Source organism: Diorhabda carinulata, chromosome 7 (genome assembly GCF_026250575.1).
Source record: "Diorhabda carinulata isolate Delta chromosome 7, icDioCari1.1, whole genome shotgun sequence".
In the NCBI taxonomy this organism is placed as follows: domain Eukaryota; kingdom Metazoa; phylum Arthropoda; class Insecta; order Coleoptera; family Chrysomelidae; genus Diorhabda; species Diorhabda carinulata.
Genome location: NC_079466.1, coordinates 15,103,271 through 15,118,664, shown reverse-complemented (window position 1 = coordinate 15,118,664; position 15,394 = coordinate 15,103,271). Strand labels below are relative to the sequence as shown.

At 33.5% G+C, this 15,394-nt stretch overlaps 1 protein-coding gene across 2 annotated transcripts in view; it reads left to right on the top strand.

The window, feature by feature from the left end:
• Positions 1-15,394, top strand: part of LOC130896740 (probable multidrug resistance-associated protein lethal(2)03659) — a 56,285-nt gene that overhangs the window by 33,526 nt on the left and 7,365 nt on the right. Inside the window, exons 8-16 of one of the 2 annotated variants that reach the window (XM_057805030.1) lie at positions 2,487-2,705; positions 4,213-4,402; positions 5,363-5,513; positions 8,786-9,016; positions 9,095-9,440; positions 10,122-10,321; positions 11,483-11,714; positions 13,461-13,629; positions 13,709-14,144. In XM_057805030.1, coding sequence (XP_057661013.1) covers positions 2,487-2,705; positions 4,213-4,402; positions 5,363-5,513; positions 8,786-9,016; positions 9,095-9,440; positions 10,122-10,321; positions 11,483-11,714; positions 13,461-13,629; positions 13,709-13,780 — 1,810 coding nt within the window. In that variant the 3' untranslated portion in view covers positions 13,781-14,144. Of the gene's footprint in view, positions 1-2,486; positions 2,706-4,212; positions 4,403-5,362; positions 5,514-8,785; positions 9,017-9,094; positions 9,441-10,121; positions 10,322-11,482; positions 11,715-13,460; positions 13,630-13,708; positions 14,145-15,394 lie in introns of those variants that run through there. The other variant, XM_057805031.1, reaches the window with a different exon arrangement.

Genomic DNA, 15,394 nt, shown 5'->3' with positions numbered 1-15,394 from the left:
TAGGAAAAAATGCTTGAAGATCTGTAGATAATTTTTTGCTGTACATTTTTTGCTCCAGCACTTTTTTTCGAATTCCTCGTAGTTCTGGAGTTATCCGCGATTAAAAATATTTTATAGTGTATAAACCCATTTTAAGGGGAAAATTTTCAGGCTAGGAAGAAATTCCTGGAATACTTTTTGGTGAGAATTTTTTACTCTACATTTTTTGTTACGTCAGTTTTTTTCGAATTCCTCATAATTATCGAATTAGTCGCTTTTCAAAATTTTTCGAGTTTCAAGTTCCAAATTTTCGAAACTCCGTACCCATAATATTCTTAAGAGCTGCTAGACTCATTCAGTATCCCAAAACCTTTCAGAATCTAGAAAATCAAAACCGCCCAATTCAATTTAAGGTTTTAGCTCAAAATCGCCTAATTTGCCTGTATCAAAATCAAACATACAATTTTTCAAATGGAATGGATGCTCTATATTTCTTACATGGAAGCTTAGGTCAACTCCGAATGACGTTTGATGAATCTAGGATATGTTATTGAGATATTCTATTTTTTTCGGAAATGAAAAGTGTGGTATTGGAGGGATTTTTGCGACGATAAGCTTCTTCCCGATATTGAATGAATTACTTCCAGAAGAACTCTTCTATTTTGAGTTGGTGGGGTCATTGTGTTGATTAAAGGCCATCTTCATCTCAATTATTTAGGAGTAATGATTACAAAAAAACAGAAAAGACGAATGCGAGGAAGGATATTGAGGCGGAACTCAACCTATGGTCAGAATTGGGCAATGTTGGTCTGAAAAAAAGGAATATTCATAAGAAGATACAAACAAAATGTGAAAACGGGAAAAAACGGGAAAAATTTTGGGAAACAGATACTGGAAATGGAAAAGATGGATATGTAAGACCCAAATGTAAGAAAGATATAGATGATAAAAGAGAATTCGAAAACATTATAAATGAGATCACAATAGGAAGGTTAATAATAGCATAGTAAAATGAATTTTGAAACATCCTTTTCCATTTCACATATTCACAGGAAATTATATTACTTGTTTAAATGAATTATTGTGGATCAAGTGAGCTTTCTTGATCCAAATCTATTAGTAGGAACCAAAACATACGTCCATTTGAAGTAAGTGTCAAAAGGATTTGAAGTGTACCTCAAAGCTCATACCAAAATTCTGTGGCAAGATTTACAATCAAACAATGAAAGAATGAAAAGAGAAAAATTTGAATAATAAGAATGATTGGTAAAACTACAAAATGTTTTCTGATCTGCTCTAGATAAAGTTAAAAACATAAAACAAAGGAAAAGCATCTAAAGAAGATTCTAGTAGTATAGGAATCAATAGATGGAAACTAAAATTAGAAAACACAGTAAATTACGTTATCGTAATTATCAAAATTATTTTAAACTCATTTTATATGAAAAGAGACCTGAAGTCAAGATAAATCATCACGAAAAACATATAAAAGGGTATAGGGGTATATGGGAAATAGAAAGTGGTTTCCGCGGTCAGGATTATGAACAAAAGAGAACTAAGTTCGCGGGTTGAAACGCGTTCGAATTTTTAAAACTTCGGCTCTCATTGTGGTGCCATTATGAAGAGAACGGGGGGAAATAGGGTGCTTATTCGTTCATTGGTAAGAAGTTATCCGATTCCGTGATCTCAATCTGCCCACTCCACGCAACAAATCACCCCTTTTTTCGGTTCATTCCAAGTCCTCAATCTGCTTATTCCTTGGAATTTTATCGAAGAAATGAAAAGCTAAAACAAAAATATAAAATGATGAAATAGAAAATAAAAATATTATGCTTACCATTAAGAACACTGTTGACACTAACACACTCACTGCTGGTCTTTAGCTAACTGGGGGGCTAGTCGCCTGGACGTTGTAATTATAGGGGATCTATTATTGGGTTTTGTGGCTTTGGCGCTCGTGGAAAGTTACCGGCAATCTCTGACTATCGTCCCTTGTATGTGTTAAGACAATTTAGACGTTTTTTATTTCGATAGCTTCTCGAATAATCCTAGACTTGAATGAGCGGAGTAGGGCGATAGTTTTGGTTCTATTGAAATCGATTGTGTGTATGGACACTATGTTAGGCAAGAATGGAGGAAATATCGAAACTAGTAACAGACAACAAGTGCTCCTTGGCTCTAACAGAACAACGTCAATTTGTTTGGCCAATATATGAACGGGAGCAATCTGAGTAAGGGATTTCATATACTCCATGGTGTTCGTTGGATATTCTGTCTTTGAAGGATCTGATTAGATGGGTGTTTCTGATTGGGTTTGTGAAGATTCTGCAAATTTTGTCTGTTACACCTTTGAAATAAGGAAGTTTATCTTACAAACCAGTGGAGGAGGATGAAGGAATTGGAGATGAAAATTTGTGGATGCTCCTAGAAATTTGGGATTTGTTGAATTCCGAATCAAAGTTTGTCTCAAAAAATTCATTTAATTAACAGATGATTTCAAATTTCAGGGTGAATTTGGAGCAAACTAAATATTTGGAAGAAAAGGGTAACAAGTCGTTACTTAGAGCAGTCGAAGATGATGTGCTTATGGAACAAAATTTCGATGATTTTTTCATTTATTCTATACGATACGCGAAACCATTCAATCCCGGATTTCTCAATACAAATAATTGTATAATAATATATAGTTGCATAATAGGTGCAGTTATAGTCGTAACTATTCTCAGGTAGGTACTTCATAAAATATAAATTTCACAGTGACAGTTATATAACGTAAATTTTGTTGATTGAAATTATTTCATAATCTGAAATGTGAAAAAAAAAGGTGGAAATTCATTTAAATAAGGTCAATATTGAAGAAAATAATATACTGCTAATTTATAAAAAGTTTAAACTTTATGGAAAAAACTAGAAATCAATCTAATTGAATGATTAGAAAAATTGCTTCAACCTCATGGCTGAAAAATTTTGAGAAAATACTAATTAAGATTAAAATCAATTTTAGGATTGAATATTTCAGAAAACAAAAACAATTGATTGATATTTTGTAATAAAAAACTAACAACAAACAGATATAGTAGATAATTTCAATATATAAATTAGGATTTGAATATTTGGAACGAATCCTTGGTAAGCACGCCTGCGATGTGTACAGGATCATCTGATTTTAACGTTGGAACAAAAAGTATCAGTTCTGCTTTGAAATACGTAGTGATTTTGGAGGTGGCTTTTGCATAATCTGAGGTGCAATTTCTATAGGGGCTCGAACCGACTGTGTTCATTCTTAGGAGCAAAAATGTTCACGGAAGAAGAGGTTAGCCTTACATCGACTACATTGGAGATCACTTTACTTTTATGCATGACAATGCAAGGCTGCACACCGCTAGAATCGTGCAAGATTACATTGCAGAATTCAGTTTTTAGGTTATGGAGAAGCCAACATACAGTCCTGAGCTAAAACCGATAAAACATTAATGGGATGATCTAAAATGAAGAATTCGAGCTAGTTCTCTCAGTACAAACTCGATCCCAGAGGTTATTGTTGCTGTAGAAGAAGAATTGCTTAACATCCCTTAAGAAATAATAGCTCAGTCGATTAGATCTATGCCTAACCGTAACAGAGATGTTGTTGGGGCCAGAGGACGTCATACCAATTATTAAGAAATTAAGTGTCAGGTTTTAAATTGTAAATAACCATATTTATGTTAATAATAAAGTTTAATTTTCTTCAAGCATCAATTTAACATTAAAGCATTTTAAATTGCCTTCAGTACAGAATATTTTCTTGGTCTGATATTTAATTTGGAAAAATATACAATGCGATATAAAATGCGAATAATAGTGAACTCTAAATTTCTGTTTTACCCTTAATGTGGTGTCAAAATATTCAGATTCTTCTTGTAAAACTGTTTAATAATTTTGTCTATGTTATATTATAAACTCTATATTCCATTCATCAAAGTTTTTTTAAGTTCATGTGTCTATAATTTCTTTGTCTTATAATAAATATTGAGGTTTATTTTTTTAAAAAAATAAGATTAATCCTTGGCAATTAAATATAGAAGAAAAAAATCCAGTGAGTACTAGAACGTGAATGAAAGTTTTTATGAACATTTGAGGAATAGAATTTTCAAGTAATTCACAGAAAAAAATTTCATAACCGTTGAGAAACATGGTGTATATGTTTAGAAATTTAGAAATGAGAAAGAATCGAATGTGTTATTTCGTTTTTAGGTCAATTACCTTCTTCAAAGTATGCATGAAAGCATCGATAAGGATGCATAACACAATGTTTACTAAAATATGCAATGGTACAATGCTTTTTTTCAATACCAATTCATCTGGAAGGATCCTTAATAGATTTTCGAAAGATATGGGTTGCATTGACGAAACGTTACCAAACGTTTTAGTGGATACCATCCAGGTAACTGTATTCTTATAAAGTATTTTGGATATATCGTATATAGAACTATTTGAGCTGTATAAACTAAAAATAATAAAATCCTGTTTAAGATTTTTTTTGTAATTTTGTCTTTACTGTTAATAAATAATCCGCATTTCACATGATACTAATACGCAGACTTTTGTATATGTATCTTTTGTTTATTTTGAAGTCTAATTCCAGTTCATCTTTTTCAACTTTATTTCTCATTTTAACTCTTCTTCTAATTCCTTCTAGATTGATATAGCTTTTATTCATAATTAAACAGGCCTCACACTCGAATGTTATTATGGATTTGTTCCAATAAGTTCAATTAGTACAAATACAAAAGGAAAAGTATCCAAACAAAAACTGGAACAAAACTGATATAATATTGAAATATTACACCTCAGCAGTCAGGATAGATAAGGGTGTTGATTAATTTAGCTTTATACCCATAGCATGCGCACTTTCAAAATCAGTTCGCTTAATAATCGATTTGGAGCCCCATCTGGATAATAAGATAGATATAGAGATTACGTGTGCTCGTTACGTTCGATAAAAAAAATATAACAAATTGATGGAGAAATACACTTCTGTATATTAGAGACTACATAGGTGATAGGCTATTGCTGCGGCTGTATAATTTCCACTTTTGAACCATTTGAGTAATCTACTAGCTCAACAGACTACTGAGAACGCTGGTGGTTGAATAATATTAAGACACTGGAAACATTAAAAAGTTACGGAGTTGTGGACTCATTCTCGTGTTGCAGACAATTGTTTGCTGAATTTTAATGGAAAAAGTTCTCATTAACACGTCAATTGAGTGTCATACCTTGCAAAAAACTGAATAAAACTAGGTATTAATTAAATAAAATCTTCAACGGCTCATTTCAAAATCAATCAATCCGCTTATTCTTAAAGAAATAATAGTTATTATCGATAGTATTTTATTTTTAGATTGCTTTGAATGTATTGGCAGTTAATATTGTTATTGGTACAGTGAATCCTTGGATATTGATATCAACAATAGTTATAGGGTTGATATTTTACCTATTCAAAATTGTCTATGTTTCTTCAAGTCGAAACTTGAAAAGAATGGAAGCAACAAGTAAGTATAAATATATTTATTACTCTCTACTGAGCTTATAATAGTGGATATGTTTTACGAAGATGGGATTCGTTGTTCGTTTGAAAGAATAATTGCCAGAAAAATTATGCTTCATACTGACTCAAAATCTAAACAAATTCAGTATTTTCTTGTCACGTTTCCAAATAATTTTTCCAAATCATTTGCACGGAAACTTACCTGTCATCGTAACTACCTCAACCAAGGTTGAGATAGTTTATGGTGAACATGCTCTAGCTGAGCGAACGTGCCAAAAGTGGTTTACACGATTTAAAAGTGGTGATTTTGGCTTGGAAGACGATGAACGTCCTGGGCAGCCAAAAAAGTTTGAAGATGAAGAACTGGAAGCGTTACTCGATGAAAACTGTTGCCAAATACAAGAAGAGCTCGCAGAATCTTTGGGTATCAGCTGGATATATTCAAAAGCAAGGAAATTGGGTTCCACATGAACTCAAGCCGAGAGACGTCGAAAGGCGGTTTTGCATGTCCAAAATGCTGCTAGAACGCCACAGAAGGAAGTTAGGAAGTTATTTTTGCATCGGATTGTTACTGGTAATGAAAAATGGATCCATTACAAAAACCCCAAGCGTACAAAATCATATGTGAAATCTGGCGAATTCAACGACAAAGCCGAATATCCTTGGAGCGAAGGTAATGCTCTCTATTTGGTGGGATCGGAAGTGTGTGCTGTATTATGAGCTGCAAAATCCGGGTGAAACCATCAATGGTGAACGCTACCGATCACAATTGATCCGTTTGAAGAGAGCAGTAGCCGAAAAACGCTCGGAATATGCGACTAGACACGAGGCAATAAATTTCCATCATGATAACGCTCGGTCCCACGCTGCTATTCCGATTAAGAAGTATTTGGAAAACAGTGGATGGGAAGTTTTACCTCACCCGCCTTATAAACCAGACCTTGCCCCTTCTGACTACCATTTGTTCTGGTCGATGCAGAATGCCCTCACTGGAAAACGGTTTACATCAGAGCAAGATATCAAAAATTGACTTGATTCGTTACTGGCTGCTAAGCCGGCGCAGTTCTTCTGGGATGGGATCCACAAATTGCTAGAAAGATAGGAAAAGTTCATAGCTTCAGATGGGTAATACTTTGAATTATACTATTGTACATGTTTTTCCAAAATAAACTTTAAATTTAAAAAAAAAACGCAATTAAGTTATAGACCACAAGTTCGGCTGGTTTGACTTTAACAGCAACTCTGCTGCTTAAGCTGCCTCTTGACTCTTACTTGTCTCTCTCTGTGTACCAGGGGGCACCATTAATTTTTTTGTGTCTCCCGTGCACTGTTCTTTGTCAGTTATGTGTACTTACAAACTTATTATTAACAGTCAAGAGAGATGTCAAAATGAGACATTCATATAGAGCTTTTGACCAGATTTTCAAACGGTCAGATACTTCAGCTTCCATTCTATAAAGATATACATCCTTTACGCCGTCCTCTTAGCTTTAAATTGTATCTTAAGATCCCAATAGAGATTCAAAGGTGTTTTTGGATCCGTACGCATAGGTAGACCGTCTCATATCGAAGTGTACATCCAGTGAAGGATCTTTAGTGAAAAGGCCCAAGTCCACCCAAAATTCCTTCTGCATACACAAAGCGCTCGTGTATCTTTCTTTATCATCGTAGTGTTCATACTAGTTTGGATCCAAAATTACGTCTAGATACCTCATTGTTGTGGAATCTACAAGAGTCATGTCTGTCATTGTTATTATTGTGGGTAGTGCACCTTCCGGTGAAAAGAAGAACTTGGTCTTTTTTGAGTTAATCTTTATCCCTTCTGTATGACACCGCTCTACATCCAAAAAGGATTTTGGCTTTAAATAAAAGTCTTCAGCTTAGGTCTGAATATATACATCACTAGGTTGAAGACAAAACTTCGCAGTGTGGGCAACCTCTAGCCGACGTCGTTCCCATAACTTCGCTGTTTTGTTCGGTGGACATAAGACGAACATTACGGCATATGACTCTGAAAGAATGTTTTCAAAAATTCCATCAATATCAAGACATGGTACCAGGCTAGCCTTTCCATTACTTAGGGACCCTTCTACCTTTCTCATCAGGTGGTAACAGATCAGTACGTTTTCATACGAAAATAAAAGACGTAAGAGGATGGTTCCAGAAGTGCCTGGACTGAGCTAGAGATAGCGCTAGTTGCTTGAAAAATACCACTGTATTAGAAAATACATAATATATACAGCATATGTTTCAAGTTTCAAGAGCTCAAGTTGTTTAGGGGTTTGTTTGGCAGCCATCAATAGTTTCCAGTGAATTTTTAAACTTTGAAAAAATTGGTCATCGTTATGTGATACAATACTTTTGATTTGAAAGGCCTGAGCCCAACCAATATGAAAGCTGGACTAGATTCTACTTTGGACGAGACTGTTTCTTCATTATTAACAGTAATATATTGGGTAGCAGAGTTTAAACGAGGCCGTACGACCTGCGAAGACCAGCATCGCAGTGGTCGACCAGGTGACAGCTGAAGAGAATTCACAAAGCGGTACTGGATGATCGTCGACTGAACGTGTGCGAGCTAGCAGACACAGTAAGCATTTCAAAATATGCGGTACATCGCATATTAATTCAAAATTTGGACACGAAAAAGCTGTCCGCAAGATGAATGCCACGTTTGCTCACAATGGAACAAAAACAGCGTCGTGAATATATTCCCATCGAATGTTTGACAATGTTTCACAGAAATTTTTGCGCCGTTTCATAACCAAACAAAAGAGCAATTAAAACAATGAACTGAAAAGGGAGAACCGGCTACAAAAAAGGTAGAGACCGTTCCATCTGCAGGCAAGATTATGGCGTTGATTTTTTGGAATGCGCATAGGATAATTTTCATTGTAGTATTATGCGAAATTTTTGAGTGAACGTTTGAGCGAAGAAATCAAGCGAAAACGGCCGCATTTGGCCAAGGAGAAAGTGTTATTTTATCAAAGCAATACACCAGCTCACACATCCGTTATTGCAATGGCCAAAATAAATGAATTGGAGCTTGAATTGATACCTAATGCAACCTATTTGTCAGATTTAGCCCCCTCGCATTATTTTCTATTCCCAGACTGAAAACAATGGTTCGGTGGTGATGTCGTTAATAGTTCTTTTGAGGAGCTTGACGATTCTTATTCGCTGAGCCAAAATTTTTGTGTTTTCTTTGTTGGTCCAGTTACTTCTGGGATCATCATCCTATTAGTTTAACTAAATCGATTTATCATTTTTCTTCAGCTCGAAGTCCTGTTTTTTCGCACATTCATGCTTCTTTGCAAGGTATTACGACAGTAAGAGCTTTCCAAGCTCAAGAAATTTTGAGAACCGAGTTCGATGAACATCAAGACCTTCATAGCTCGGCCTATTACTTGTTTATATGTTGTAATAGAACTTTTGGATTTTGGTTGGATCTGTTGTGCGTTGTTTACATAGCCGTAGTCACGTTTAGCTTCTTCGTCACCCAAAATAGTAAGTAAATTCTAGTTAAACGTCATTATTTACCATGAAGCTTATTTGCTACATGATTTATCAAATTATGTGTTGTAGATTATGGAGGAAACGTAGGTCTAGCTATCACTCAGGCTATCAGCTTAACGGGAATGTTCCAATGGGGTATGCGTCAATGGAGCGAATTGGATAACTCCATGATGTCGGTTGAGAGAGTACTCGAATATATTGAAATTAAACAAGAAATACATGGAAAGCAAAAAGAACCGCCGAAAAAATGGCCAGAACATGGAATGCTAGAATTTCAATCGGTTTACTTGAGATATGCTACAAATTTACCATACGTATTGAACAACCTCACTTTCAAAATTAAACCCAAGGAAAAAGTGGGAATCGTTGGTAGAACAGGAGCAGGTAAATCTACGTTAATCTCGGCACTGTTTAGGTGAGTACATTCGTCTCTAATGTATTGAAGATAAGCTAAAAATACGTAGATATCAAGTGATTATAGTGATTGACGTTTGGTATGTGTTTTGATTCAAACTTGGACACAGTACAACGACAAAAGACTACGTAGAGAGTGTTTTAACTAGAGATCAGGTGTTTTGGTATTTTAAATCTATTCCAGAAAGTTGAGAGCCGATGATTATCTGATATCTTATCGATTCACGATCAGAAAACTAACATAATTGAAAACAAAAACTGGATTTTTTATTACTACCCGGAAACAAAATGTCAGATAATGGAATAACGTAGGTCAGACTGCCTAAACCTAAAAAAGTAAGAATGAGAAAATCAAATGCTTATTGATTTTTTCTTTGGAAATCAACCACGAAGAGTTTTGACGTTAGATCCAAAGAGTAACTTTAGAACTTTATAGGCTGAAATATTCCGAATCTTGAATTATGATAAAGCGCTTCGTCACAATGGAATTTCGATAGACGAGATTTTGGATTCTAGGGTGTTTTATCTAATGATTCGTTTGCTATTGGCGGGATACGGAACATGTCGTTGCCTACAACTTTCGTTGATATTTTTTCAGATTATTAGAGTTATTTCACTTAAAACTTCGTTTGAAAAACTTCTCTTAAAAACCAATTTTGCACCGAATCAAATTATTTTACAGATTGGCCGATATTGAAGGAAAAATTCTCATAGATGGGATTTGTACCTCCGATATACCTTTGAAAAGCATGCGATCAAAGATAGCAATCATACCTCAAGTTCCTGTATTATTTTCTGGAACGATTAGATCAAATCTAGATCCTATGGATGAATATGAAGACTCTGATTTGTGGAGAGCTCTGGATGATGTCGCTCTTAAAGGTGAAACCTCTTATTTTTGTATGAATCATGAATAAATTTCATGTTAATTTTTAGAAACAATATTTTGGACAATGTCATTTCAATACAAGAATTTTCTATTATTTTATTTATTCAGAAGCAATTTAATTTAGATAAGTAATTTCAAAGAATTGTACAATAATTCCTGTTCAATCTTTCACCTCTTAACTCGGTCTTCACCTTTGCAAACACAAAATTGACGGACTTGGTCAGATCAGGGCAACAGTCTTAGTAAGTTACGAGTATTATATCGTGTCGATCAAGCCCCAAAATATTGTAGCCATCACTTTTTTGGTGCTTTTGTGACCTTTGCTTTTTTGGCACGAGCTCATCTTTCAGATGCTACACCATGGAATCTCTTTTGGATGTCGGATGATGTAGTAGAAGACTATAATTTCCTCACCCGTTAAAATTGCTGACAACATTCTACTCGATGCTACTTTTGTCATATTAAAATGCTGCTTGTTTTGGACATACTAAAATTTCTTCTCTTTCTTCTTCTGTTTCTTCTTCTCTTCCCCAGAGATATAACTAATATTTAAGTGTTGAAAATGATGCAAGTCACCGTAAACAGCTGTTTTCGATTCCATCGATGTTAATCCTTCTTCAGTTTAAAACATTATAATAACGTGAAACTAAATTTGAGACATTTTATAAAGCAACTTGACTGAATGGTCGTTCGAGCTCTACCATAATAAAATGGATCAAAGTAGCAAGTTGCAACTTAAAACTCATATAAAGCTTGTTGAGACTTGTCACTAACGCGTGCATGAATATTTTTGTGATTCGTGTGTTGCGGTCCGCATTTATAGCAAATAAAGGATTAATAAAGACATAGACATCGACCTTAACAATTGATTGGAGATAATCCATTGGCCGAATTAAAAATTAGTATGTCCTGAACCTACTAATAGAGTTAAAACTTACTCTAATATCTCTTTTCAAGCGAAATTATCTGTTATTTCGGGTAAAAATGTACGTTTAATAATTCTGCTATAATTTGTGTCCATTATTCACTTTTTCTTATTTTTTGGATGATAAGAGAATGAGATTCAACCCTATGCCATATTTTCTTGAAAGGACCTACTCCAGTTTCACAAATTACTACCTGACTAACACATATTTATACATATGTTTTTACAGACGTTGTATCTGAGATGCAATTGGGGTTGGAGAGTAAAATAGGAGAAGGTGGATCAAATCTTAGCTTGGGACAACGGCAGTTGGTTTGTTTAGCTCGAGCTATACTAAGAAAAAATAAAATTTTAGTATTAGATGAAGCTACAGCTAATGTCGATCCTAATACAGATGCTTTGATACAGTCTACTATTAGAAATAAATTCGAAAATTGCACAGTGCTAACAATTGCTCACAGGTAAGTAACATAAAATGTGAGTCTCTAATTTGGAATAAATTCAACAATTCCAAGACTAATTTTTTTGACCAGAATATATATGTAATAATATTAAAATTAATAGTCCTCCAGAAGATGATCTTGGTAGATGACTGCAATTTTGTGAAGAAATTAAGGATCAAATTGACATGAACAACATTCTAATAGGGAACATTCAGTTTACTGATGGATATACGTTCAAATAAAATGGGGAGGTAAATCGCCAGGATTCTTGATTAGGCAGATAAGAGTCCACGAAGGATGAGACCAAACTATTCTCAACTTCCAAAATATTTATGCTTAAGCAGAAATTGAAGGAATTCAGATTAATGGGGCAATATTATTTAACAAAACTCTTAATGTTTTCAATAAGTAGTAACGGCACTTAGACACATGGAAGTTCTTCGTTGTTACCAAACGAATACGGTGAAGTCCTTCCAACACGATTTTTTTATTTTGATAATCAGATATAGGAGGGGGATTAGTATAATTATTACCAATTGAGTGTTAAATAAGTAGTAACATGCCAACTAATATTTGGTACATGGTTCTAGATACTGATTCTAAACAACTTTTTCCATTAACTTTTTTTTCATATTTGCCACATAAAAGACAGTTTTTAATACAAAGAAATGGGTTTTTTGGAAAAGTATACTTGATTTTTTGAAACTTGAATTGTGTTAGAAATTAGTTTTTTGATAAAGAGGGCTAAGCTTTAAGAAATGAAAGTTGGAAATGAGTAATATGTGTGACAAAAATTCAATCTAACCGGTAGATCATCTGGCAAGAGCTCGTCGACTTATCTGTAATGATAAAGATGTAGCTGGTGACCTTTAAGTATCCTTCAAGTACTTGAAGACGTATTTGTTTGTCTCACCACATTCATTACGCACACTTCTGGAATTTTATCGAATAAATTTAAAATAATATTTTTTTTTATAAATGGTTCTTGACCTACCACATTCCAAGTTTCTCGACAATATAGTTCAATGGATCTAAATGTATTTTTACTCGGTAAGTTTCTTGGAGGAAACTTATATGTATAACGTGCAACAACTGCACTAGACTTTCCTAAACACTCGCCTAAGGTTAATACATGTCAGTATATTCAAAATTCGAGTACATTTTGATTAACAATATCTAATTTAACAAATAACAAGGTTTCAAACCTTGTAACTAGCGCCCTTTATGAAAGTGCGACATAAAAACAAATTCATTGCATGTCTCAGCTTCCAAAATATATTCGTATAAAATTTCAATACATTGTTGCCAGTGGTTACGGTAAAATCGTGAAAAAAAGTTTTTTTTTTCAACGTCCTTTATCTTCAATACGGATGGCGTTACGGAAAATTTTCACTGAGTAAAACCCAAATATTTTTCAGTTTTCTATCTATCCTAGAGGGTTTTTCGAAAAACCTTGTATAAATATTTTATTTTATTCTTATGCTCATAATGTCTATGTACTAAAATACATAAAAATAATTCAGATAGTAGAAATAAACTAAACGTTAGTCCAAAGAAAGATCAGAAACTAGAGTTTTCTCAAAAAGTAGAGAACGGCGTCAAATTTTATAGAGAGGAAAACGAATTTTCAAAATAAAAATCATACCTCAGTTTTTTTTCAAATTCAATTCAAATTTCGATGTCATTAATCGGAATTGAACGAGAGTTTATGTCAATAAATATTTTTCTGTTTCATTTGCTGTAATAGGTAATTTTTATCTATAGATTACATACAGTTATGGATTCCGATAAGGTTTTAGTCATGGATGCAGGATCAGCTATCGAATTCAATCATCCCCATATTCTGCTTCAGAATCCTGAAGGAATTTTCTATAGTTTGGTTAAACAAACCGGTAAATCGATGGCCGAATATTTATGTAAAATTGCAGAACAGGTAAATTTTTATTAAAATCGATTTTGAGATATTACACAACAAGATTTCTGTAATGATATGGTTTCATTTTATTTTACAGCATTTCAATAATTATTATACAGAAGATTTATCGTTAACAGACACTTCATACGACGATAACGTATCTCAATAAATAAACAAAATTAGCTTTAGACTTAATTTATTACAATGTGTACCTGAAAATTGAGAAAAAGAACAAAAAGTTTTGGTTTCTATTTATTGTGAAAAAACTTTTTTTAATTTCAAAACCTAATATAACTCTTTTTTGACAATTTGTATAATTATCAGTATTAAACAATTTTTTTCTATGATTGTATTGAAGTTAACCCTTTTTCATCGATTTTCGTGACTTTTTTTAAACATCAATAATTGTTCATGTTTGTATCCAGTACTAGGTACATTAATACAGGGTAACGCAATAAAACTTGCATATTAAAACATATATTAGAAAATAAATACAAAAGGTGCAGCTAAAATAAAAAAAGGAATTGTGAAATTACAACTGAGGTTTATTTTTTAAAAATAACACCATCTAAATAATGACCTTCTATTCGACGGCACTCCTCTAACCATAAGATGAAATTATTGCAAATTCTCTTTAATAATGATGATGTAATTGCTACCATTTCCCCATAGATATTCTTCTTGATGTAATTGATATTCTCCAAAATATTACTGTAGAAATTATATTTGAGATATCTCTACAAAACAAGTCAAAATGCGTCAAATTTGGCCTCACCACTTTTCGAAATCAGCCTGTATGAGAATATCTGTTTTACAACCACCATGGAGTCATTTATCGTATGACTGGTGCACTCTCTTGTTAAAATCAAGTCTTAAAAGTCGCTATTCTGGAACTTTCAAGTTTTGAAGCCAACAAACCGTCCAAGTGCGAAACATAGCGTTCTCAACGCGTATTCTGGCCAAGGAATACGGGTGCCACCACATAAATGCGGAAATTTCTTCCACTTTCTAGAGAAACCTGAATACGCTCTTTTCTGCTAGATTCATTTTCTCCTGTTTTTTTAAGTATTGCCTTTCGTCTACTATTATCTTAACAAATTTACGATCATGACAAATTTGGCGTGAATTGTGTGACAATCATTTTCTACTCTAACTAATTTATCAATAAAGGTTGATGAAATATCACCAGAAGATTCCAAGCCTATTATGGATATTGCCGTTCGTTAACATTATATCTTATACTCCCTGATTAAATAAGACTTGACCTTCTGGGGCTTATTCAACCATGGTGCCGTTTGATTTTCCAGGAATATAACTTCTCTCACAACCTGTTTATTTATCATTGACGTGCAGTAACTTTTTTGTAAAAAAATTGACCTTTGCAGACCCTTATAAATTATTTTTTTACGAGGATACTCTTAAAGATATGAAAATGGTTTCTATTCCGTTGCTTTTAGCAAGGTCAGATGTATTTGAATCTACGTTGAAAAATTTTTCATTTTATACAGAGTGCGAATGAAAAGTGCTCAAAGTTTAACTTCATAAATATCAAATTTCTTGAAATCTCTTAAAATTTACAAAATACATTTAATATCTGGATAACGGTGAGATTTAGGTATAGGAAAGTATACATGAATTTGCCTCATCTTTTACCCCTGAATTCATTTAAATAGAAAAAACCGGGTGGTTTTAAAAAAATAAAGAAATTTGATATTTATAAAGTTAAAGTTTGTACACTTTTTATACTCCTCCTGTATAAAATGAAAAATTTTTCAACATAGAT